Source organism: Sebastes fasciatus, chromosome 4 (genome assembly GCF_043250625.1).
Source record: "Sebastes fasciatus isolate fSebFas1 chromosome 4, fSebFas1.pri, whole genome shotgun sequence".
Lineage (NCBI taxonomy): Eukaryota > Metazoa > Chordata > Actinopteri > Perciformes > Sebastidae > Sebastes > Sebastes fasciatus.
The window spans coordinates 19,328,237-19,355,107 of NC_133798.1; the positions used below are offsets into that span (position 1 = coordinate 19,328,237).

At 41.4% G+C, this 26,871-nt stretch overlaps 1 protein-coding gene across 1 annotated transcript in view; it reads right to left on the reverse strand.

The window, feature by feature from the left end:
* Nucleotides 1-4,834: 4,834 nt before the first annotated feature.
* cd82b (CD82 molecule b) overlaps nt 4,835-26,871 on the reverse strand; it is a 28,037-nt gene continuing 6,000 nt past the window's right edge. The window contains exons 2-9 of the mRNA XM_074632516.1: nt 25,228-25,300; nt 23,903-23,975; nt 16,587-16,711; nt 14,396-14,470; nt 12,397-12,495; nt 10,044-10,217; nt 8,729-8,812; nt 4,835-6,831 (exon numbers count right to left, since the gene is read on the reverse strand). Coding sequence (XP_074488617.1) covers nt 6,754-6,831; nt 8,729-8,812; nt 10,044-10,217; nt 12,397-12,495; nt 14,396-14,470; nt 16,587-16,711; nt 23,903-23,975; nt 25,228-25,290 — 771 coding nt within the window. The 5' untranslated portion in view covers nt 25,291-25,300 and the 3' untranslated portion in view covers nt 4,835-6,753. The remainder of the gene's footprint in view (nt 6,832-8,728; nt 8,813-10,043; nt 10,218-12,396; nt 12,496-14,395; nt 14,471-16,586; nt 16,712-23,902; nt 23,976-25,227; nt 25,301-26,871) is intronic.

Genomic DNA, 26,871 nt, shown 5'->3' on the forward strand with positions numbered 1-26,871 from the left:
TCATGTTATGGGTTAAGGCGTCCTACATATTACGTTATCTTCTGCTAAAAGATTTTAGTGTTTGTCACAGTGCTGATGCAGTTGATAGCTGAGGTTTTCTATCTTTAATCTGCATAGTAACTAGTAATGAAAGCTGTGAAGTAAATGTAGGTTATGTGGAGTAAAGTACAAGTTCCTTCAGGAGCCCCCCACTGCCAGCGACACCGCTCTAGGGTTAAGGCCCTGACACACCAACCCGATGGTCGGCCATCGGACAGTTTGGGGCCGTTGGTGAGCGTCTGTGTGTCCCATATCTTCAGCTTTAGTCTGCCCGTGTTGGCGGCTTATCGGCCGATTCGGCATGTTGAGTCTGTGGTGGAGCTCGTCGGTGAGAGAAATCACTCTGATTGGCTGTTCGGCTTAAACGAATCAGTGAAACGAGAAAAGAAACAGACGTGAGGAAAGCTATAGCCTACGAGTAAGGTAAAGACGACACACAGAAGGCTCTTCTAATTTTTCTTTGACTTTGTTTCATGTACGTATAACAACGGCTTGTATATCCGCCATCCTCGGTCTTCCGGTTTCCCCTTTTTGAATGACGAATACAGACTACCGCGACCTGCTGGTGTGGAGCGTTATTTCCTCTCACGGAGGTGCAGAACGTACGTGCTAACTGGCCGTCAGCTGTAGTCTTTGCGGTGTGTTCAAATGCAACTTGTCGGCCAAGACAAAGGCGACGTGTGGCGACACAACAGTCGACCTTCATCGCTGCTAGTTCTTTGATATTGGGTTGGTGTGTCTGGGCCTTTAGGTTTAGGGTTCAACCCCCCACAACCCTAATCCTAGCCCTGCATGTAAACCGCAACACATTAACAATCAGCGCCCTCCAGAAGGTGGCACCCTAGGCTACCGCCTATATGGTCTATGCCTTAAACCGACCCTGAGTTCCTTAATATTGTACTTAAGTAGAGTACTTGAGTAAATATACTTCTACCACTGGAAACAGTCTTTCTTTGCAAGCTGCTGCGCGTGTGGTGTTGTGGTTGAATATATAAGTAACTGGCTCCCAGTTGTTTCCTCTCTCGGTCCACACTTGGCTCTCTTCATGCCCATCTCTCTCTCTCACCTCCACCGGGCTGGAGCAGAAACCGTGTTTTCACATACTCATATTGCTGATGTTCACCGGTGTTCGGCAGGGCAGTGCAGCTGCAGCAGAGTGATTTCAGAGGTCTTTACTCTCCGCAGGCCAAAGAGGCCACATGGGGAGGAGAGCTTGTGCTTATCACTCTGGATTAACCCACGAGAGGAAAAAGAGAGAGAGAGAGAGAGGCATAAAGAAGAAGGAGAGAGGAAGGGAGGTGAGTATGAGTGTGAGTCAGGGTATCATTCTTCTCCGGTGCTGGAGCCTACAAGCTGCTGGGCAGGAAATGAGGCGGAGGACACCCGCTGACCTGCAGCCACTTGCCGCCTCTCAGCCTATCACAGAAACAATTTAAACAGCTAATGGAAGTAGGCTGATCGTCTTTCCATCTCGTACAGGGGCAATGTGACTCATACTGCTCATTTCTGATTAGAGCTCCTCCGGCTTAAACGTAATCTGCACCAGACAGGGGATAGACCCTGCTAGTTATTATATTATTATTATACATATAGGCCTATATGTGTGAGGGAGTGAGTTTGTTTATGCATGATCCATGGGAGGAAGAAAAACAGGAAGGCCAGTGAGGGTTTGTGCAGGAGGAAGGGAGCAGGCAGGCGGGTCAGTCTGCAGGTGGAGGTGGGGTCCATTGTGGGGTGACTGGGGGGCATTCTGCCTGGGGGTTCTGCCTGGACATGTTGATGACACAATGTGAACAGGATGCTGAGAGGAAGAGCGCAGCGGGCAGCTGCAGGGAGACCCCCACCATCATCTGTGCTGGATGAGCACCAGTGGAGCGGCGAGCTAACTAAAAACACACATTGCTAGGGAGACAAATAGTTACAGAGAGAACATCCTGGTAAACATACATCTCATCTGTATGTATGAGCTCGATGCAGCGCTGTGAGATGCATGTATGCTCCGCATTAAGAAAAGACACTATACAAGTTTTAGCTGCCTATCACACATTCTCAAGAGACATGTTTTTCACATCAGCATATTCTGTTCACTGCGGGTCACTTTTACTGAACACGTGGACCTGACATCTTCATTATTCATCCTTTTATTTCATACGGTCTCTGAGGGATCATCATCTGTCCCACTTCCTCTGCCCGGGACTCACTGACTGACAGTTATGTGGAAAAAACAGAGGAAGCTTTCCTTCCTCGTTGTGTTTGGACTGGATGATGTGTGTGTGTGTGTGTGTGATGAGCCCAGCAGCAGCACACTCTCCTGCCTAACAGGCCTATACTTCCACAGCCTGCATACAAAGATATCATGTGCACTGGGGCTGCAAATATTTTCAAGATTATTGTCTCGATTCATACTTTTGTCAATAAAATGTCAGAAAATTGTGAAAAATTTCCATCACAAATATCTTAGAATTCAAGGTGACGTCTTCAAATGTCTTATTTTGTCCAACCAACAGTCAAAAATCCAAAACATATTCAGTTTCAAGCATCAAATCCTCACATTTGAGAAGCTGGGAAAAATAATGACTAAATGTGCCGATTCATTATCTGTCTAGAGACAAACTGATTCACTCATTTGTGCCCAAAGACTATATTTGGTGTGATAAGGACAAATGCCACAACATGTGTTATGATTGGTCAAATGTCTTGAAATTTGGTTCAGATATACTTTGGGCAGGTATAATATATAATAGTATATATCTATAATCGTCTGTAGTTTCTGAGATACAGCTATTTTCTTATCATACTATACAGTATATCTAGTATTTGGGCACATGGGACTACTGTTTTTTTCTAAAATATATCAGAGTCTATTGTAAAAACAGTCGTCCCATCATGTGCCCAAATACTAGATATATAGTATGATAAGAAAAACTCACTTTTCAGCCAAACGGTTTGACCGATTTTGAAAATTTCTTCATATTTGTGCTTTGGCAAGACCAGGGAACACTTCTACCAAAATTTTCAAAAGGCACAAAAGGCTTAATCGAGAGAAATCTTTGCAGCTCTATAATACGTACAAAATGGTAAAAACAAGTATATTTCCAAGAGCCCAAAATTACATCTTGAGATTGCTTTTTTTGTTCTACCAACAATCCAAAAGTGTTCATTTTACAACTGATAAGAAACAGAATAAAGCATGAAATCCTCAACTTCTAGGAGCTGAAACCAATGAATGATTCACATATTTGCTTGGTATATTACTGAAAGGATTAATCGGATATTTGGTGGTGCGGTCTAGACTAGAGCTGACTCACCCAGAAACAAACCGTAAGCTATATTGAAAATGAACCATTAAATTAAACATTCCTAAACCATGTTTTCCCCCTCATTTCTCCCTTCAATTACAAGATCATTTTTATTTGTTGTTTAATTTTGGCAATATGCCATAGGAGGGTCATATTGTAAATGCTGTTGACTACTGTATGACTACACTTAACTATGACTTAATATCAGCACGATGTTATCAGGTTTGTGCCTATATAAACCTTGTAGTCCTTTGTAGTGATGTAAATCACAAGTTTATATCAATTATCTGGACGATACAATTTTCAACTCACAAAAAGCAACTAAATTATGATTTGACAATTACTTTACTCTTCCAGATATTTAAATGAAAAACAATATATTCTTTAAAATTAAAAAAAGAATAAAAATAGAGCTGTTGTTTACTATAAAGTGCCACATTTCTCATGTTTAAGCTCAAATCTTTTTTTATCACTGAAGAATTTCAAAATAAAGACGTATCTTAAAGATGACGATGTGCATCTATGATATTGGATCGTTGATCATTGAATCGATATATCGATCCAGATCGTTACACTAGTCCTTCGTCATGTTGTCCATTTGCCTGATGAAGATCCTTTTATTTTAAGTCCAATAACATTTTGGGAGCTTTAATCCAGTTTGTGGATATATTCTCTTTATTTCCTTCGTGGAGCCCACAGTTGTTGTTCTTAAGTCCAATATCGTATTTTAAATGAGAAGTTGAAGCACTCAGCATGGCCAGAGCTCCCTGATGAGTCGTGGCTCTGTTGAGTTATTTGAAAACACTAAGATGTACTCCTTATACTGAGGTTGAGTGTCTTAGACAATAGTGGATTAGAGCAGCAAGGTCGATGCTGTGATTGTTATTTTGCTTAAAAGCAGCGCTGATGGGTCAGCGGTGAGGTATAGCTTCTGGTATGACATGACATCATGACGCTCCCTGTCCTTGATAAGAGTCATTGCACTGAAATCTTACGGGAGGAGCTCTTTTGGAAAAATCCTGTTATTGTAGTGAAATGAATGGACGTGGAGCTCTTTGTTCTGTTCAGCCACGGGGAAGTCAGACGAAATTAACAAGAAAAGGCAAAAACTAAACTGGGAAATAATCCAAAAAAAGGAAATGAATTAGTTGAGAGGTGTAGAACTGGGAAGGTGGTGAAATAAGTAATTTCTTTAGAATGACGCCCATAATTTAACCTGCAGCTTCTAAAATCAGAATTAATCTATTGATGAAGAGTCTTTCTTTTTACACTTTAAACGCCAAAACATAGTCATTTTGCTCCTCTTGTCTAAATGCATTTCTGTCTACGCCTGTGGCACTGTTAAATATATACTGCCATCTTCTGGCTGCTTTAGGTAAAACACCTGACTGACCAAGAGAAACATCAAACAGGAACCTGACTAACAAAATATATAATGTAAAATATATATTAGTTATATAAGCACTGTTTTAAAAAAAAAACCACAAAATGTCCAATGGATTCTAGTGGGTTCAGGTTTATTAATAGTTCTCAATAATAAAAAAGACAACATTTGATTTTAAACATGGCTTACTCTATTTCTTCTGCTAAACAAAATCATTATTTTTTTTGTAAAAGTGTAAAAATATCTTAAACACACAATAAAAAGCCTTCATCTCTCCTTAAGATAAATTAACGTTTCAATTTGGCAGGTCATAAAACAGATCGGCTGTAATTCTGACAGACAACTGTTTTTAAATATCTTTTTTAAATGGACACTTTCTGCCCTCTTGTGTCGTTTCAGCATGATGAACACGATTAGAAATGACTCCTGTGAGACATAAACCATAATAAAAAGTGCAATCTATCTACTAAATTAACCATAAATTCAGCAATAATAGTGTGTTTGAAATGAGGTGGAAGAACTGAGATGGCGAGAAGTGGCGTGAGGAAACTCAAAGCAACATTTCTTTAGCAAAGACAGCATGAGTTGATGAAGGTTTTCTGGTCATAGCGGCCTCTGAAATATGCAATCACTGCAACGTTTTTCTCTTCTCTTGTTACCGATAATATAAAACCCAGGGAAATTGACTTCTTGAGAAAACAAACAATCATGCAGAGAAGGGAAAATACGTTGTGGTCGCACAGCTGCGGCTATGATGGTAAAAAAACAAGATTGTTCAAAATGAAGGCAGGTGTGAGCTTAAATAAAGATGTTTAAGGGAGGCGCTATGGTACACAAACTCATGCTATGCTAAAGAAATGAAAATATAGCTTCAAGAGTGATGACAGATTCACTCCAAAGGGATCCAATTTCTCTGATTCAGACCAAAATAGTGCTGACGAGCCGCTGTGGCCGCCACATTCTGTACATCATAAACAATAGAGAGGAAACGAAGAACAATAGGACTCTTAAAACAAGAGCACGTGGGCGACAGCTTTCCCATATAAAACGCTGACTAAGCACTCGAGTGCTGTAATCCCTTACCAGTCATATATATACACAGTTGTAACAAAAACAGAGATGACATGAGAATATAAAATAAGAAATAAAATACTCACTCGACACATCACACGCACACTTACTTCATGCAAAACTAGTCATTTTGGAAAGCTACTGGTTACCAGTCAGACACACCCGAGAGGAGGACAAAGACGGGATTTTGATGGTGGGTAGCTGGAGGGAGGAGGCGGCGGTGGCGGTGGGTGTAAACGAAGGTTAATATCAGGGCTACTGGGTACAAGGAGCTGATGACAGAAGCCAAAACCTCCACCACAGCAGCCCTGCCCCGGCTCAGCCCTGGGCCTCTCCTCCACCCTCCGCACCAAAAATACCAGCTGCAGGATCACAAAGTGGCATTAATCCTCGAGCGCGTCGACCACGCACCCACCCGCCCGTCTCCCTCTCATCTCCATGCCCCGCAGTCAGAAGATGCTCTCAGCTCACCAAAATGTCACTAAAGTGCTCTCTCTGCTAACTATGTTAAGCGCTTCATTGAGGTCAGCCAAGGAAAAACAACACATAAATGAACATTTGCATAGTATCAAACCGCAAAATTCTCAGGCTTCCACCAAAAAACATTACCAACACATGATAAATGTCTCCTTAAAAAAACACAAAGTGATAAGACAACAATGGTAACTTGTTGGACGTACGTCCAACAAGTGTGTCAAAGCTTGATTGAGAGGTGTGTGTGGGACATATGGGGCGTGAGAAATCTGCACAGCTGTCACGGCAGGAGGAACTCAAATGGTGGAGACAGCTGTCATAATTTGTGAGTGTGTTCATGAGAATGGGAGACAAAGAGAGAGAGAGAGAGAGAGAGCAGATAGAGAGAGAGAGCGAGAGAGAGAGAGAGAGAGAGAGAGAGAGAGAGAGAGAGAGAGAGAGAGTCCATCCATCTGTGTGTGGTGTGAAGCTGGCTCTGTCTTCAGCTCAGTACTTCGGTACTTTGGTATAATCCTCCACGACGACACTCTTGCACAGACACATGGAGAGGATCATCCCGAGGAGCTGCAGGAAACAGAGGTGTCAACTTTAGTTATCAGAGTTGAGACTGACCAGAAGAACACTCACTCAAACATACGGATGTTGAAGCCAAAGACTGAAAACACATATGCAACAGTAGACAGTTTTCCATCCGAATCTAAGGCAAATTTCAACATCCCAACTCGTCACAGACCGCGGTTTTGTCACTTTATGATTAGGCAACAAGACCACTTAGTTAGGTTTAGGAAAGAACAACATGGTTGGGCTTAAAACTACTACATTTGTACAGTGAAAATGACGCTGAACGTGGTGAACCTCAGACGATGGAAAACAAGTGATGTAAATATGGCATCTATGTTTTATCATCATGTATTAATTTGAAGAAGGTTACAGTCTCCTCATCGCTCCCCACAGATCTGATGTTTTCGTCTGCCTCAAAACGTTTGTCTCTTCAGTAGAGTGGAAGCTTCAGTGGACGTTTAAGTCACAAGCTTCATGTACATCATAATTTATTCGCCTTACACCTCTGCCTAAATGGACGCGACGCGAACGAGTGAACATCAGATTGTGTCAGTTTTTCCTAATGACGATGTCCTAACCTGCTCCGTGCGTCAGCGAACATGCAAAGGCGGTGTGTCGCTTGTTTGAATAAACGCTCGCCCTGGCTCTATTTATGCAAAATTTTGCATACCTCCAAAATATTTTCATTGGTCAAAATCAACGCTGACAGTAACTGACAGTTAATCAATATCACTATGTAATAGAGAGTGACATCGCTTGTAATAGATCTGGACAGATCTTGTCGCTGTATGTTAGGAAGCGGTGTAAGCCTGTTGTCGCATTTTCATTTCATTACTTTTCCACCTTTTGTTCTAAATGACCGTCTATGGAAGTCCCAATTGTTGATTTTGTTGAGGGATAGTTAGACATTTTGTGAAATCTGCTCATTCGCTTTCTTGCTGAGAGTTAAAAGTTAAAACCCAAGAGCTTTTAAAACTGACAGATATGAGCTACCAATCTCATGTCTTAATGTTAAATATGAAGCTGGAGCCAAGAGACGGTTGGCGTAGCTTAGCATAAAGACGGGAGGACTGTCCAGCAGCACCTCTGTAGCACCTCTGTAGCTCACTAATTAACACTTTATTATCTCTTTTATTTAAACCATCCAAAAACTAAATGCTTCATATTTATATATCATATTTTATATTTATATATACTAGTGCAGTGCCTGTTGAAAACATGCCTGTTCAGAACGGTCTGAATGCTTGGCCTATGGTGTTGCTGCTTGAACAGCTCATACAAACAACTTCACACTCGACACTGCGCTTCTTTGGGTCCTGAGCAATACACACCATGACATAGTTGCGTCACACACCCAAAGTCAGAAGCACCAGTAAAATACACTCTGGTTCACGTGAAAAAACACCAGGGGGCAGACTACCATTACGCAAGGTAGGCAACTGCCTGGGGCCTCCAACTTAAAGGGCACCCAAACCACTATAGATTCATTATAATGTTTAGATATGAAAAATATTGAATCGTGTTACTATTCTAACTCATTGTACCCCGAAATAACTTAAAAAAGGCCCCCAAAAACGCACCGACCGGATGAGCGGTTCTCGAGATATGCGAAGGACATGCACACATATTACCCACAGACAGAATCTTCTCAACTACCTCCGGGCAAGAAAGCAAACAAGCGTATTACCAAAAATAGTGAACTATTCCTTTAACTCATATTATCTTTGGCTGAACTAAGAATGTCCCCCATCTTTTACGATGGTGTTGCGTTGGGGGGGGGGGGGGTTGTGGCCAGTGTGGACACGAGGAATAATAACGGTGGCCAAACTCTTTCAACATACAGTACAGTATAAGAATAAAAAATCATTCCTGAAGGTTAGTCTGGAGGAGAGATAGATACCTCTATGACTGCTATACCGACACAGATTCCCAGAATAACTCCACAGTTGTCCAGAAGCCATTTCTCCACGCTGGTCACACAGCCCTGGAGGAGAGAACAAGAGAGGGAGCGGTTAAGAAAGACATGGAAAGAGGAGGGGTTGAAGGCCAATGTGCGGAGGAGAGATGAATGGCTACGTGATCCCAGCCGGACATGAACAGAGCCTTTTCAAAGCACAACTGTTGTCTTTGGACTGTGTCAGCGAGGGCAAGAATAACACGGCTTAGCTGAGCGCAGGAAAACCGTATAGAGCGAGAGTAAAGATTCTGAAACACGCAGACCAAACAACCGAACAGTAGAGCTTTCCTACTGTTTGTTCAAATCACACAGCACAAACAACTCAGCCGTTGGCATTCACTGTGCTGATTAAATACGAGCACAGTGCCGCACCGAGCCAGCAGCCGGACTTACACAACACCAGTCAAAACTGACTTACGTAATGAGTAAAGGTGTAAGGTCTGTCAGAACAATGCAGGCGTTCTGTAGCATTGTTCACCCAGCTGAAATAACACTGACCAGGGTTTAGACTTCTGTAACAAATGCTACCATTTATGTAAACCTCAGTGGCGCTGGGCAGCAAACCCAGCTTGCAAACACTATCATAAAGACTACATCATGCCAATTAAATGAGCCAACAAAAGATTAAAATACATTTAAATGAATGTTATGTTTGTGGTAAATATATTGTGAATGAAAGCAAAAAAACAGCTGAACTACGTGATATCCAACACGTCTGTGTAGTGACTGAATCACGGCTGAGTAAAATCCTGCATTAATGGGAAAAGTCCCGTCTCAAATTAAATAGTTTGCTGAGCACAGAGAGACAGACTGCAGGCCGGAGTCGCAGCTGCTCTAAACAGCAGTTTCACACGCTGCCTGAGTGAGTGAGTGACCACAAACATGATGAACCGAGGAGGCACAGTTGTAAAGATTTTACAACCAATCTCAGAGTTATGCTGCTCTATAACATAATGTATTCACATAGACTGTTAGAGTAATGTTTTCCGTGCCAGCCTTGATACATGATGTCGAACAAAGATGGGAAAATTGGATAAACAGCTGTTGGCTTCATCAGTAAATCAATTTCAAAATGATGATATGATGGATAACATTATTAATAACTTGACAAATCTCCCTTTAAGGTACATTTTGAACAGATAAAAAATGTGTGATTAATTTGCGATTAACTATGGACAATCATGCGATTAATCACAATTAAATATTTGTAGCGTTTCAACCTTAAAGAAACAGCATTGTAGATTTTAGTGTTCTGTACCGTTTCATAGACGGGTGCTTCTGTGGACAGGTGCTCACACAGGCCTACGGACCTGAGGTCCGTGCCGGGCAGGGACTCGTTGCGACAGGAACATGAGTAGAGGTTCTGGGAGCTGTTCTTGATCGAATGGTTCTCTGACCAGTTGCCTGGACCAGTCCATCCACAGCACTTCATCTGGTGACATGAAAGAGAGGGAGGATGTGAGTGAAAAGATGAGGAGATAAAGCAAACGTTAAAAAAAATAAAAGGGGACACACAAAAGAGAGGAGGGACGGAAATCATGTTAAAATAAACAAGATGAAGGCAAACTAGCAAATGCATTGGCTCAGTGAATGAGGATTTCTATTGTGATGTTTGAGACCAATCTGTTCTTGGCTGCTGTTTTCAGAAAGATCAGAGGAAAAGAGGCTTGGCAGGAAAGAGAGGGAGAGAAGGAGGAAGGAGATAGTGAAGAAACTTCATCAGAGGATGGAACAATCTGACTTCAGCTTGATTCAGACCTGTTTTTATTTGCAATGTGCTGATTAGTTTAATGACTTGTTTCATCCAAAGTACAAAAAAAATAAACATACAGTAGTTTCTCACTTACCATTAAAGTGTCTGATTGTTCAAATAGTTTCATTTTTTATGTGCTGAGATTCTGAGATATCCTTCTCTGAAACTTCTGCTGCCGGCCCGAAACAATACAAGTGAATAATCAAATTTTGTTTGTCCTCCTCAAAGCATTGAAACTCACAGATCAGATCACAGTAGTAAATAGTTCAAATTAAAACTGTTCACAGTGAGATCTGTGGGTTATCCAAAGTGAGTGACAAGTTATTTAAATGTAATTTTCTAATATTTTGACCTCCAGTGCACTGGACTCAAGACAGAAAACTTAGACACTAATGTCAAAACCTGGACACATAAAACCAAAACGTTCTGCATGTCTAGACCCCTATGGATACTTAATTAAGTCTGAAAGTGACATTATAGCGTTCTTAGACCGTAAATACGAGCAACCAAGTCTGTAAACCGTTCACATCAGCATCCAAGTTGTAATTCCTATTTCAGGAATTTCCAACAACAATACTTTATATCCCACTTGGTGAAAAGAACCAAGGGCCAACATAACTCGTGGTAAATGGCTGCAAAGCCTCCCCCCCTGGCAGTTACAACTAACTATTGGAATTCCCGCCTTCGCCAACCACTCAAGTTGCAGTTTACTTCCATGTGTGTTACTTCATCATTTGATCCTGTTAGACATTTGTGTGAAATTGTCATAATTAGCATATGAATTATTGAGTTATGGCCAAAAAGTGTTTTGCGAGGTCACAGTGACCTTTGACCACCAAAATCTAGTCAGCTCATCCTTGAGTCCAAGCGGACATTTGTGCCAAATTTGAAGAAATTCCCTCAAGGCGTTTCTGAGATATCACATCCATGAGAATGGGACGGACAGACGGATGGACAGACAACCCGAACACATACTGTAGTATCTCTGGCCGCGGCGCAGAGGCATAAAAATCCAATATTTACACTAATACTTACAATCAATTCAGTTAGTTTAAAAGGAGCTATACACAGTTTATACGCCCATCATTTGTATTTGGCTTCATCTGTTAATGAACTGTTCCAAATACGTCGCAAAAGTAACTAATTTAGGCCATTTAAATGACGTGACTACGAGGCTACATCACATCCTTTAAATAGCCTAAATAAGTTACTTTTGCAGCGTATTTGGAACAGTTCATTAACAGATGAAACTAAAAAAAATACATTATATGACTACAGGGCTGAGGGGCGGCACGGTGATGCAGTGGTTAACACCGTCGCCTCACAGCAAGAACAATCTGGCTTGGGGACTTTCCGTGTGGTATTTCCATGTTCTCCCCGCGTTAGCGTGGGTTTTCTCTGGGTTCTCCAGTCCAAAGACATGCAGGTTAGGTTAATTGTTGACCCTAAATTGCCCATAGGTGTGAATGGTATATGTCAGCCCTGTGATAGGCCCCGCCATAGTTTTTTTACATTGTTTCCTGTTCTTCCCATTCTGCTGACGCTGTGTGGACGCAGCATTACAATTAAAAGAACATGAGACTGAAGGGTTAAGAGTTCAATTCACACAGAAGACACCAATTCTATAAATATATACGCTCATGTTACTGTAAGAGTCCCTTAAGTTGACATCTGTTAATCCAACCTGCTGCTGTTCATGGATCTATGTAGCATATGTCCTTATGACAATAAGAATCCAAACTCAAGGAGTATTAATGGTACCAGCAACGTGAACTGACACTTCATTACAACAGACTTGTTTGGTGCATTCAGACTTTTGGGTGTGTCTTGTTCAGACCAGGTTGAAGAGTTGACTCACCGTCTTCTGGATGTAGTCCCAGGTCTGCTCTGTGGTCCTGTTCTCTCCGGTGTAGTTGATTATCATGCCCCTTATGATGTTGGACATCTCAAATTTCAACTGGAGAGGAGATGAGAATACATGATCAACAAGGTTTTATTGATACAAATACTGTAGAGAGCTGTGTACATGAACTATGAATTATGTGTGAACATGTTTGTATGTAAGGCATAAACAGAGCGACCGCATAGAAATCAATCTTTGGTGCCGGGTAAAGACAGTGTTGGAGAAAAGAAAACAAATACACCCACGCTAAATCTTGTTCTAAAATTAACTGGCAACATCTGAACTTAATGTTTCTTAAGGCAACACCTCGGGTGGTATTTCTCTGAAGTCCCGCGCTGGGCTGAAACATTGCACAAATAGTAGGAGCACAACTCAGTGTTTATGTGTGTGAGACCACAGAGCGGTGGCGGTGGCGGCGGCGTATCTTCAGAGCTCTACAGGAGATGAGCGAGAGCCTCTCCCTATTCTGGGAAATGGCACCACCCTGCCCTGTGGTAAGCCTTAAACACAGAGAGCGCGTCTACAGGCTGCGGACACACACGTGCTCTCACAGATACACACACAAACACACACACATGCGTGCTGGAGGGCTAACAGCTGAAAGGGCGACAGCAGCGTCCGCCTATCCTGAATCCTACAGGTGTGGCGGTTATCAAAGGAAAGGCCTTTTATGTCCTGGGAGGGAACGGACAAGTTCAGAATATGAAACCAGTCCGAGAGGTTGGCGTGTTCAAACAAAACACTCCCTTCACACACACGGTGCAAACACACTGGCTCTATTGTTTAGACTGGTGTGATAATTGATTTGAGCCCAACAGAATAAGTTTTAGAGGAAAAACACAGGAGAAGAGTTCAAACCCTACTTCTGTTTTGATGGTCACCCCCTTTTACTGTGTATCTGGTAACTTCAAAACTGTGTTGAGTGACCTGTTAAAGACGCCCAAATGCTCTGCAGATTTAAAGCTCACAAAAGACCTGTAATATTGGATGTGTTCTTGACATCTGGCTGTAATGTTTTTTAGCCCTAGTTTACATGAAATATTCAAAATCCTGAGGTGCATATGGTTTCCACTGAACAGTGATGATATCTGTGTGACCCGTCTGACTTGTTTTCTGATTTTCCTGAGTATCAATGACTAAAGTTTTCCCCCTGGGCTTATTTATCTATCTATCAGTCTATCAAAGGCTGTAAAGAGTTTTACAGTTTGGTTTGTATCAAAACATATTCAATCAACCCTGTTGAGTGTGTGATCTGGCCTGTAGGGGGCACTGTTTCATCAAAGACTTCAGTAGAACGGGCTTTCTGTCCCTGCTGGGGTGATAATTACTGTTTTAGATGAAGCAGTGTTAGACATACCAATTTAATATGTCAGCACATGACAGCAGCTTCAACAACAATACACAGCACGAGTTTGTTTGCCTTCCGCCTCTAACACAAAAAACAAAACACCCAGAGGAAAGACAGAAACCAAGAAAGACAAAAATGGAAACATTGAGTGCGAGAGCGCGCTTGCTACTTCCTCTACAGTTGTCACACATCTACTTCAGTCCACCCGCTTCATCTCACTTTCTACCATCATCCAGCGTCACATGAGTCACAAACGGCACTTTCCATTCGTTGAGGTATAAAACTGTGTTTCATCACAGGATGCAGGGGGCTCCCTAACAGGTTTAGCTAAGACCTAAGCGCAGCCAGTCACAGATGTGAAGACGGAAAGCACAGTAGGCCCCCAGTTGTACCACTCGGAGGAAGGGTGGTGGGAGGGAGAGAGCATGAGAAGTAGGAGTTAAAGAGCTAAAGAAGGTCAAAATTAGGACAGGAAGCGAAATGGGGAAGAAAATAAGAAGACTAATAATAAATACTGTAAAGACAGGAGGACAAATTATAAAGAAGTGAAATTGAGAAAAAGGGAAGGGAGAGAAGTAGAGTGATAAAGTAGAGCTAGAGTCTTACCCGATCTCTTTGGAAGTAGATGAGAACTCCAGCAGTGACCTGGGCGATGAGGATGAGCAGGAGGCAGGTGAAGTACTGTGGGGGATAAAGGGAAAGGTCAGTATGACAACATTCATAATCTAAACTTTTAAAGCACTGACAGTACTGATCAAAATATCGTGATACTATGCTGTATCGATTTTTGCCCTACCCATAGTGACAAATGACAATTTAATAACAATGTGAAAAGGGTTGCATGTAGTGATGAACCTAGGGAGAATCATCAGCAGAATCTGCAGCTCCCCTCGGCTTCATGGAGCTTTATTGGGAGTTTCAGCTCATGGTTTATCTGTCCAGCCTGCAACTTTAGCATTCTAGTGTTGTTTTAGGCCGCAGCAGGCAGCTGTTTTCAGAGAAAAATCTCTAAAAACTCATTGTACACTACCTGCTCAACAGCACCAAACAGCAGACAGACACGGTTAGTGACTGGCTGGTGAGCACAGTGGAGCTTTTAGCAGCTAAAGAGGAATATTTTCCAAAAACAGAGTAAAGTGTGGACTTGCATTCATCAGGTGAACAGAAACAAAACTCCAAATGAATGATAATGTTGCTGCATAACTGCTGAATGTGTAAATAAGCAACGGTTTGCAAACAAGTTCATCATATCAGGTTAAAAGATGATACATCAGAACTTGTTTCCCTCCCATGTGGCCAAAAAAAATCATTTCCTGCAGGTTAAAAAAAACCAACACATTATATAAAATAAACAAGCAGAAAAGAAAAACTCTTGGGCAGACATTTTTACCTTTCATTTTAAATTGTTGTTAATCTGTGTTTAGAGTCTCTAATCTCTAAAGCCTTCTGCAAGAATGATGTAAGCCATTAAAGATCCACTGCCTCATGCACAGTGTGTCCTCCCTGTGTGTAAAGGTGGCGTGTGTGTGTGTGTGATGGGGGGTCCCCTGCCAGCTGGTCACTGTCACTGGGAGAAGTAGGTCACAGCAGTTCTTCAGTTAACCCCGAGCAGGTTTAACGCTGTAGAGGTCGTGCACCCATCCCCACTCTTGTTGTACCCCCTACGTCTCCCTGGCTTTATCCCTGTCACCCCCCTCCCCCTCGCTAAATCCACACATGCTGCGAGGCCCCGGCCCACACATAAGCACAAATGTGAAAAGGGCTTTACTGTCAGCAGGAATCTATCATGTGTTCTTAGCCAAGCTTGAGATCTCAAGCAGGTGCATAAAGTAGGGGAGGGCGATACTGCAAAATTTGTTTTCGATCCGATACCAAGTAATACAGGCCAAAATCACCAATACCTATACCATTCTTTTTATAATCAAAAGCAGTTTATATACTTTCATGTTGCTGTCCTCTGTTCATTACTTATCAAATGCATGTTAAAAAACAGGACACTTTTAAAAGACAAATACCAAAAATATGTTTTTTTTAATTATTGGTAAATTGAATGTGCAAACATGAAAAACGTTTTTTTTTTAATAAACAATGCAAACATTTACTTGTTGAGAATAATGAATGCTCTAAAAGTTTGTTATTGCAAATAACTACACAAAAGCAAAAGCTTCTTTCACATCTGTGAAATAGCGCCAAACAATGCTCCTCTTTCTTCAGAAAAACGAGGCATAGTTATTGGTAGTATCGATATTTTCAGATCGATCTGCCCACCTCTAGCGTTTAGGTGAATGTTTTGTGCAAAACGTAAGTGTACAGTAGCTACAACACAATATATACAATAATATATAGATGGTCGGCCCTGTAAACAAGCTACTGAGATTTTTTTAAACTATTATTTTTAGGAATTGTATGCCTTTATTTAGAGACTCAACATTAGAGAGATGACAGGAAATGAGTAGAGAGAGAGAGAGAGAGATATAAAGGTCCTCGGCCAGACTCTAATGGAGGATGTTGGGGGTCATGCTCAGCATAGATCACCAGGGTGCCCCTCGACTAAGAGTTTTTCAATTGAGGATGAAGACCTATTTATTTTCTCTGTCATCGAACAGAACATTTAGTTTCCTGTGTGGTAATAACGGTGGTCAGATGTTAGATCTTACATAAATGTCACATGCACATTTAGTTTTAAACTGCCTCATCTCGCTGTGGTGGGGGTGTTAACCCTATCTCTGCCTCTTAGAAAATGAGACCAAGCTATAGCATGTTAGCATTTGAGCTTAAAGTGAATGTAATTTCTCACCAGACCCAGCAGACAACGGATTTCGTAGATGGCTCCTAAGCAGCCGAAGAAGCCCATGGCCATTGACAAGGAACCCACTCCGATGAGGATGTAGGCCGCCACTTTCACTGTGTCTGATGATTCCTCTGGAAAAAAACAGATGTAAACAGACAGAGACACACGGAAAGGGTTAGACCGCTGAAACCTATGTGGGCACTGTGTGCTAAACACCTGCTCATAGTTGTATGGCAACAGTTGGTAGTTAAATTCAGCTTTTTAAGTTAAACCTCTGCTGCTTTTTTTTTTTTTTTTAAACAAAAACACAACCAATTAGCACACCAAATGCATTCACACATGATTTTTCATGATAAAATAACAGCAGCAGGGCCCTGATCTCTCTCTTGTTTTTTCTATTTTAACCACAGTTAAACAAATGCAGCTCAGAGGAAGGCCTCGGTCACATGCGAAAACCATTTTGATACAGACGGTTACAGCGAGCCAGAAATGATTCACAGTGCAAACCTTCCACTTCTCAATTCAATGCAGAACATTGTGCTGCTTTTCTCCCACAAAAGATTATTTTAATTGGCCACCAGAGAGAGTTGGACCAATGTGTGTGAGATTAATTGATTTCCCTCTTTGGTATGTGGCGAGCTCCAGGAGGAGGAGGAGGGTGCAGGGACTGAAATGGAAGATTGGAAGGTTGGAGAGGAGATAAACTGGAGCCACTATGTGGCCGTGTGTTATCTGGGCTGGAGGAGCTCCAGAGAGTCAGAGCTCGGTCGGCACATGAAGCCAGAATCCGAGCTCTGTGAAATGGCTCCAACACTGAGAGGTTCCTGGGCCAAGCGAATCAGCCAGAGCTATCAGATAACTCCCTCCCATTCATTTTGGTGAGGAAGCTGTCAGACAGCAGCTCCTCCAACACTGCTCAATGAATATAATATAATGTTCTTGGCTTCCCTTGTCACGTTAGCTGCTGATGCTTCATGCAGCAATCATCAGATATACACTCACGCACAATGAATATTAATTATCCCACGGTGTCGTTCCAAGTACAGCTCTATTGTGTAAAACCTAATGACTGTACATCCACTGAGCCAACATTCGTCCACACAGGCATCCAAGTCAGACTATAAGCTGCTTCATGATAATAGCACCACCTTACTTTGCAGACATCCTCAGTCTTTATACTGCATCACGTACACTCATTATCACAGGATGCAAGCTGTGTCTTTCTTCCAAAGAAAAATAAGCAATCTGTAGGGCGGCACTGCATTTTCCCACCATGCCCCATTTCTTTCGGATAAACCACGACACTCGACTACAGACGTAAACACAAATGAGATTTTTAAATCAAGAGTGAAAACCTATTTATTTTTCATACGACGGAATCTACAGGTTCTCCCATGAATTTGATTATTTGTTGCTTATAACAGCTCATTCCCAGGATAGTTTAATATATTTTACGTGTTAGTATATACATATTTTTAGGGCTGCAACTAACAATTATTTTCTCGATTAATCGATTAGTTGTTTGGTCTATAAAATGATGAAAAATATCGTTGATCGTTTAAAAATAGTTGGCGATTAATTTAATAATTGACAAATAATCGTTGCAGCTCTACATACCTTTTAAAGTATTATGTACTTATGACATGTTTGCCTGTAATGGACAGTTGATAATATAGAGACAGCTGGAATTAAACCAAGGACATCACAGTTATTTGCATCTTAACCACTCTGCCAATAGGAAACCCCATTCTATAAATAATCAAGAGTCATTTTTCAAGCAAAAACTTCAACCATCCTCTAGTTCCAGCTTCTCCAATGTGAGGATTTGTTGCTTTTCTAGCTACTGTAAACTGAATATCTTTAGGTTTTGAACTGTTGGTCGGACTAAAACAAGACTTTTTACTCTTTTTTTTGACAATTTATTGACCAAACGATTAATCAATTAGTCAGGAAAATAATCTGCAGATTAATCAATAATAAAAAAACGATCGTTAGTTTCAGCCCTAAAGCAAAATATATATATATATTTTATGTACATTGTGTTTTGTATATAGATGGTGTAGTGTACTGAGACACCCTGGCACAAAGACATCATTACATACTGTACATGTACATCGCTGACTCTAAATGGGTTACCAGAGCAACACATGTTGTGGTAGTTTGAGAGTAATTGAAAGCTAAAAGTACATCAGTCAACATATGCGGAGTGCTTATGTGGCTACAGGGTAGCATTTAACGGGAGGCAGACAAGGATACTGTATGTTCTATATCCAGCACTCTGTTGAAGCATGTTATTTCAATCTCTCGCTCTCTAACACACACGCACACACAACCAGTGTCTGCACAAACAGATGTCCATAGGCTTTTTAAAAACAGGAATTACCTGAAGAATACGGGAAGATGCATGAAATGGTTTAAGCAGAATTGAGATACACTGATGAAACATGAGTGCTGCCAAACTAAAGCATGCAAGAGACTGCCGAGTATCTAGTTAGTGGCATAACAGATCGATATCTAGAGCAGAGATGGACCAAAGGAAGCAGTGACGCAAGTTGCAGAGCTGAACTAGGATTGCAAGATACATGGCCGTCATTTTTTTCTGCTAGATTTCTATGATTTCATACAGTTATTAGACTCAACGTGGAGCAAAACTATCTCACTGTGGCACATTAAATCAACATAATGGAGATTTAGTCAGTGGACCTTAAAAAACATATTTTCCATGTAGATCATAAGCCCGTTTTTTTATGGTTATCTAACAGTGGGAGCTATAATGGAGAAAGATGTTTGTGTGTAGTCTCCCTGCAGCCCCGTGATTAAATGAACACTTGTTCCAGTAAAAACATACACCCTGGAGTTAGAGGAAACGTCATGCAACACTAATGCAACCTCAAAACGATTCTCCGCTGTGACCACTTCTGAAATTCTAATTGAAGCCGTTTTCTAATATTCTTGGCATATTATGGCAATACGTCTAATCTTTGACATGGTTTTTCTCCTCCAGCATCATGTAGAATCCGTAGCTACGGTAGCAATGAAACATACAGTGATGCAGGGATGACGGATTTTTGTAGGCCAACCAGGAAGTTAGCCCTGGGTTCCCTCGACTTAAAAAGCCAATGGGGGTTTTTCCATTGGGTTTTGGATTATTGCAGAAAATAAGCTCTGTGGCAAAATGTTTATGATAGTTACATGTTTCATACAGCAAGATAATCTTCACAAATGAACACCGCTTTTATGATTTTTGAAGTGTAAATACAATCGCCACAAGTAAAAAGCTAACGTTAGGCTATAAACGAACTAGGGTCGCATGAACAGGAGTATACTGAACGAGGCTGTAAAGACAAACGAGTCGGCGTCATGACATTTAGAAGTCACATTTAACCATTTGTTAACAACCGCCTTTTTTAAGACATATTAAAGCTTCAAAATTCCCGAGTGGGGTATTTACTGACGTATTTTATATCGTAGAACAAAACGTTAAAATCTCTGAAGCTTGTGTTAACCACAGACCTTATTTCAGGCGTCTAACTAATACAAACCCATTCAAACAACCCATTGACTTCCAGACAAGGGAACCAGAAGGGCTAAAATGCTAACTCCTATAGCACTCTATTCAGGCGGACTTTAAAATCTTGGTTGTTATCTATCCTACATTCTTAAAATTAAAGTCTTTTAAAGCTCAAAAAAGGTATTTCCTGTCAGGTGTGTCAAAGTTGCAGAGCAACAGAGCCTGTACTTTACAACCTTCCTGCTGTGGTGCAGCTGGCATCTGTGTTCTGTGGTAATTTCAAATACACGTAAGTCAGCCTGTGTTCGCCTGGTTACTGTGCTGTTCTGTCGTGTACCATGGCATGTTTCCATGTAGGTCGCTGCTAGATACTTTAAAATAGTTCCTCGGGTGATTTCCAATGGAACTTTCCATTTAAAAAAGAGGCAAGAATTATGGTGCCCTTCAAGAAAGCTGCTGCTGAGGGAGGAGGGCGGACTGTTTGTTATGCACGTCCTTCTGTAAACATAACCAGAGCCACACATTCAGCTCGTATAGAGATGAAGAAAAGTCACGGTTGACATTATATACAGATTTAAACATAAGTACATCGTCTTTGTGCTTAATTTCTAGAGTTAAAGCGGCCCAAAGAAAAGTCGTTTTCCAACCGAGTTCTCTTCTCTCTGTTTGTGACTTTGGAAAGTTTCTAAAATAATCCTCAGCATATTTCCAAACTGGGCTTTGGCGCGCTCTCTGGCTCACAGACCTCCTTTCCAGGCTGACTTTTGTTTAAACACAAGGCAAGCTGTGTTTTGGCAAGTGCCAGCAAGATACAGTAAACTCAATGTCACTGAGGTAAACTATTAACAGCACTGTATTGATATAGAGAGTGAGGGGAAGATGGCCTTTCAACCGAGAAATAGGGATCCTGAAACCAAAACATTCCCGAAGTTCCCCTCGCTGAAGTCATTGGGACAGCTGCAGAGGCCTCTATTAATGCAACTCATAAAGAATGGAAACTGAAAACACAGAGATCCTGTTTATGGTCAGGCAATGGTACAACTTCTGAGGGGAACACACAGAGTCAATAAACAGAGTTGCCTGCAGCTTTGGTTTTTGTTTCCCTCTACAGCGGGTAAGAGGTTTCCAGTGAGGGATGCAATTCGGAGTTGAAGTCAACCCCTCCTGGCTACAGGGAACAAAAATACATGGAGGAGAGAAGGTCATCAAGCCCCACATAGGAAGGGATATCCTCAGGGTATCAGTGGAGCAGGATCTCTGCTATCTCAGAAGCAACAGCTGGATTATCATAACAATAGGACTGGGCCTGGCAGGGATGATGGATACTGTATTGCCCTTTATATTCTGGACGGCTGACTGGAGATAAGCAAACTCAGCTCAATAACAACCTTGGAGCGATTCCTCCTTGAGTAGTGACCTCAAGAGCTGAAATATGAGCTGGAGGAAGACAAGACCCAGTCGGACTAGTTTAGGACACAAGGTCAGTTCTGGCTGGTCTTCGTCATAACTTCCGCCTTTTCACAACTCATTAGTCAAAGCAGCGCAGACCTCTAGCCTAAATATAGATTTCTCTAGTTCTGCTCAGCCCTCAGAGAAAGGCCTTTCTCATCATACAACTTCCCATACTTATTGACTGCAAACAGAGGCTAAAAAAGTTGGGACTGCAACTTGTGATTATTTTCACCATTGATTAATCTGCAGACTATTCTCTTGTTTAATCAGTACGGCTGTCAATCGATTAAAATATTGAATCGCTATTTATTGCATAATTGTCCATAGTAAATCGCAATTACATGCAAATTAGAGACCCAGAAACCCTCACAGGTACTGCATTTAGCATACAAAATATTCTCAAATCATAACATGGCAAACTGCAGCCCAACAGGCAACAACAGCTGTCATTGTGTTAGTGTGCTGACTTGACTATGACTTGCCCCAAACTGCATGTGATAACCACAAAGTAGCCATGTCTGTAAAGGGGAGACTTGTGGGTACCCATAGAACCCATTTTAATTCACATATCTTGAGATCAGAGGTCAAGGGACCCCTTTGACAATGGCCATGGCAGTTTTTCCTTTCCTTCCTTCGGTTTTCTAGCTTCATATGATGCAAATCTTCACTCTAGCTTTAAAACCCACTATCCACTACAACCTAAAAATCTAAAGTTGCGTTAAAGAAATGAATGGCATTAAAACTAATTTGTGTTAACGCGTTATCTTGTTAACTTTGACAGCTCTATTAATCAGTATTCGTCGAGTCTATAAAATGTAGAAAATTATCATTCACAATATCCCAGAGCTCAAGATGATGTCTTCAGATTATTTTGTTGTCAACCAAAACAAAAAGATATTCAGTATGGCTGCCTCCCTCTCAGTTGATTAGTCGACTAAGATTTTTTTTGTTGATTAGTTGATTTCTATGCTTTTTCATACAGAATTACTTATTTACAAGAAGCTCATGAGCACATCTCTGGTAAACACAAGATTTAAAGTGGTGCTTTTGTGTGATTCTTCGTGGAGAAATTCCGTTTCCCAGATCTGTCGATTAAATCAACTAACTGATTAGCCGACAAAATCATATGAGTGTTAGTCGACATAGAATCTCTTAGGTCTGGTACAGCCCTAGTATTCAGTTTACAATGATATAAAACAGAGAAAAAGCAGAAAATGCTCACATTGGGTATTTTTGCTTGAAGATATGACTGAAACAACGGGTGGATAATCAAGCTGCTTAATTCAACCTAATCGGTTGCAGCTCGAGAAAAGTTATTCACTCTTGGACAAATGTTGTCGGTATAAAAGCAGTAAATCTCTTTCAGACTGGCACAGTGGACATGCTATACCCACATCTGAGGTTGCTCTGAATGGGTTAACACGTTCTGTAGCTTTGCGATCCGCATCATATCTCCTATAGGAAAGGGGTATCCCAGTTTCATTTTGCTTGACTTCCAACACATATTAAGTTGCCAGATAATAAATTGAAAGAATTCTTCTTTATAGATTGACGTTGGGAGAAAACCTCGACGCTGCCTTCGGCAATGTTCCATCCGGGATGAACACACTGAAAGCATTTATAACGAGATTTATGGCAACTAAGAGTTTCCATCTGTGGTTCCTTGCTCTTTTCAGCTGGAGCTGGGTTTCATTATGCTTCCTCTGGTGTCTTCGCAGTAGATAACCTAAGTTAGACATATTGTTGTCTATGACAAAGCAGATAACTTTGCCTCTTAGGAGAATGCAATTCGGAGGTTTTTTTTTCACTACGCAGCGTCTACAAATAGATCTGTGACAACATCTGTGAAGGTGGGAGATTTTATCTTTGCACCTCTGCCGTCTGGGGAGGCGAGAGAAGCTGCAAGTTCAAAGTACAGCTCTGTGTGGAAACTGTGGGGCAAATAAAGCTGCTATTTACTGTCATAAGATAAAACAACTTGGTATGCCTTGGTAATTGTGAGCCTGCCACCTCCCCTGACTAACCCACTCCCCAGATGTGTCTATCAGTGTGAGTCTACAGAGAAGCTTGAGGAAGTCATAAAGCTTCATCTGTGAGTCACATTTTTAGTTTGTTGTGTAAATCCCTTCCTGGTTACTTGGGAATGATTCCTATGGGATAAAATCCACTTAAGCTCTGCGAAGTAGGCCAGAAGTTTTAGGATTTGACAGGCACACTCTCCAATCTCTATTTCCATTTTCTACTGTGTTCTGACCAGCAGAACTGACATGGGTCAAAAGTGCTCATGTGAGTTTTGTTTATCACTTAAGGACGTGGCATCAAGGACTGCGTGTGTGTGTGGGAGTGTTGCAACACTTACGTAGAACAGCAATGAAGCTCTGGTTATCAAAGAGGACCCACAGGCCAAAACCCATGATCACTGCCCCGAAGATCTGCAGAGGAGAAACAGAAAAGAATCAGGAACCAAATCTCATGTGAGTAAAACACAGCATCTGTGCTGGTGTGTCTTAAAACAGAGAGGGCCTTATTTATACGTCCTCAGTCTGTCACATCTGGAATTAATCAGATCCCAACTCTTCACTCTGTCTCTCTTTCTGCTCGTCTCTTTCTCTCACAGCAATGTGCAGAGAGAAAGAGGATGTGGAGAGGATCAAGAGACCCACTTTGCTGGTTTTTCCTCACAATTAACAGCCAGCCAGCCAGCCAAACAGAAATCTACCAGTCACACTCAGTCATCCATATCCTATTCAGAACAGCAACAGTGTTAAGTAAGGATAAAGGGGTCAAGACAATCAGAAATGAGAACAATCATCACTTCTATACTGAAACACTTTGTCTCTGGCGTCTGAAAATAATCAGTTTTACCTTATATATCCTTGTAATGAGGAAATGAAGCTCAGAACTTCTATGTAATTAAGAGGGCCCTTGTTTAGAAGTTGTGGGGCACTGTAGTGGGGGCAAAATCCATAAATGAGAGGCTCTGTTGATTCACCAGCTCCCCTCCTCCTCCCAGACCCCACAGCAGTCATTAGAGCCCTGGTTAAGAGCTGTTCATTTCAAGGTACTGTTGAGCTCCCGGCAGCCATCATTAGCCCACCACTTCCTGGCTTCCCTAGCCTCCATTAGTCTAATCCGTCCACATGGACAAACACTGACACAAACACACACGCTTCCTATTAGACACTAGTTCACATCAAAAGGTCTGCGTCAGGTTTACAGCCGCAGTCTCATTGGAAAGGTCTGGACATCCTCGCAGAGTCAGTTTTAGGAGACTGGGGTTTTATCAACCCCTGGACTTCACGTTGTGGCCGGTGTGAGAGAGGAGGAATCAAACAGAAACCATCTGCTGTTGTTTAGACCTGGCTGTGCTGAGGCGCTCTGTGAAGTCTCTCGCTCCAGGCAGAGCTGCAGCGACATTTCCCTATGCATCTCCACTAATCTCTGGTGCTATTTGAATAAGGACTCTTATTCAAATAAAAACTACTGCTGAAAGGCATCCCAATGCGTCACGAGTGCCTGATTCAGCTGAAGCAGCATACTGTACCTATCTTTCTATCTTAGGTAAATAAAGCTGCTGACAAAGCGGAAGTCATGTGACATGATTCTGACGGCGCACGCTATGCATTGCATTGCAGTTATTGCAGCACTGCCACAAAGCAGTGATGAAGAAATGTGATTACTTACAAAGAAGAGGAGGTTGAAGAGGAATAGAAAGTACTTGGTGACTGTGATGCATCCTTTCCCCATGGCTGCGCTTCTGGAAGACAGAAATAAACAGAATTTATTGTTTAAATTAAACATCAGAGGGTAATATCGCAGTCAAGTGTGGGCGTGTGGGATAAAAAGGGAAGACAGTCACAAGATGGAGAAAAGATACAACAACAAAACAAAGACGCCTTGCCTTGAGATAGCCTTGCATGCCACAAAAACAAGGACACAGGAAAATCTGCACAGTTGGGTTCCCGATTAAACACAGCTTTAATCTTCAAAGCAACAACTTCCAGCCTAATTCATTTTCAACAGCCACGTTTCTCCAGTCTTAATCAGCCCAGCTAGTTTTATAAGAAAACAATTGGCCCGTTGTCTTTGAAATACTGGGTTTTACGACAGCGTAGTATTGCTTTTGAAAGCAAATTTGTTAACGAATATATAGTTTAATTCTTGACAAACAAGAGGAACCACCCTGATGAGACAGATTGGAGGAAAGACCACCACAAAGTGGCGAGCGGTGAAGTCATGATGACTGTGTGGAGACCATGACAGCATGTGGTTGGACATGCTATTGTCATCACAAGCAAAAGGGAACCAGGCCAATCTACGACTGTGTTTACTAGCAGTAACAAGCTTGGTTGAGAAACAGTGTTTTATAATTGATTTCATGAACTATATCGAGCAAAATGTACAACAAGAGTAGCCTATAATAAAACCATATCCAGCCATTTGAATAATAGGTCTGGCTGATGTCATACAACGACAACCAACAACACGATAATGTTGTGAATCAGACTCTCAAAACAAGCTCAGAACTGTAGCTGTGTGACATTTTGAGTTTGAGCATGTTACACTGACGTCTGCATTGTTTTACTATCAGTCTACCTCTCACTCATCCCATGTATACAGCCTACACATACTGTATGACTGCATTCAGTGACTTTTCTGTGAGTAACATTTTCCTTTGAGGAAACACCTGTAGGCCAGACCAGCACCACACATACTGCACAGTATGAAACCCTCTTGCAACATAATTCAGCCTGGGCTCCGTGAGTCAAAGAAAATATTTACCACAACCAGCCCTTTTCCTTCGCTGGGAGCACCGAAAATATAACCGGCCATTGTGGTTATTTGAGGAGTCTGAAAATATCCCAGAGAGACAACTCCCCGTGTATCAGATGACAAGCTGCTCTCTTCTCCCTGTCCCTTTTACATCAAAACTGTAGGTTCCTCCCAATGCCTGGGCCTATAATAGTGTGTTTTAAACAGTATACTACATTTGGAAGCAAAAAACAATTACCTGATGTTAGTTGTGTATTATTTCTGAATATAAAAGGATACAGTTACTTAAAATCCTTTAGAAATGTCCCCATATTTTGCACTGTTTTGTTTTTGACTGAAAATATTACTTTCTTCTAATATGTTATGTTACCATATTATTATATTATTATAACATGTTAACGTAAATTTGTTGTAACGCCACTAATTTCTTTAACACATTAACGCAACTTGCTATTTTTTGGTTGTAGTGGGCTCAGTTTTAAAGCTAGAGTGAAGCATCATATGAAACTAGAAAACCTAAGGAGTTCATTGGTACCAACCCTGTCATACTAGCTT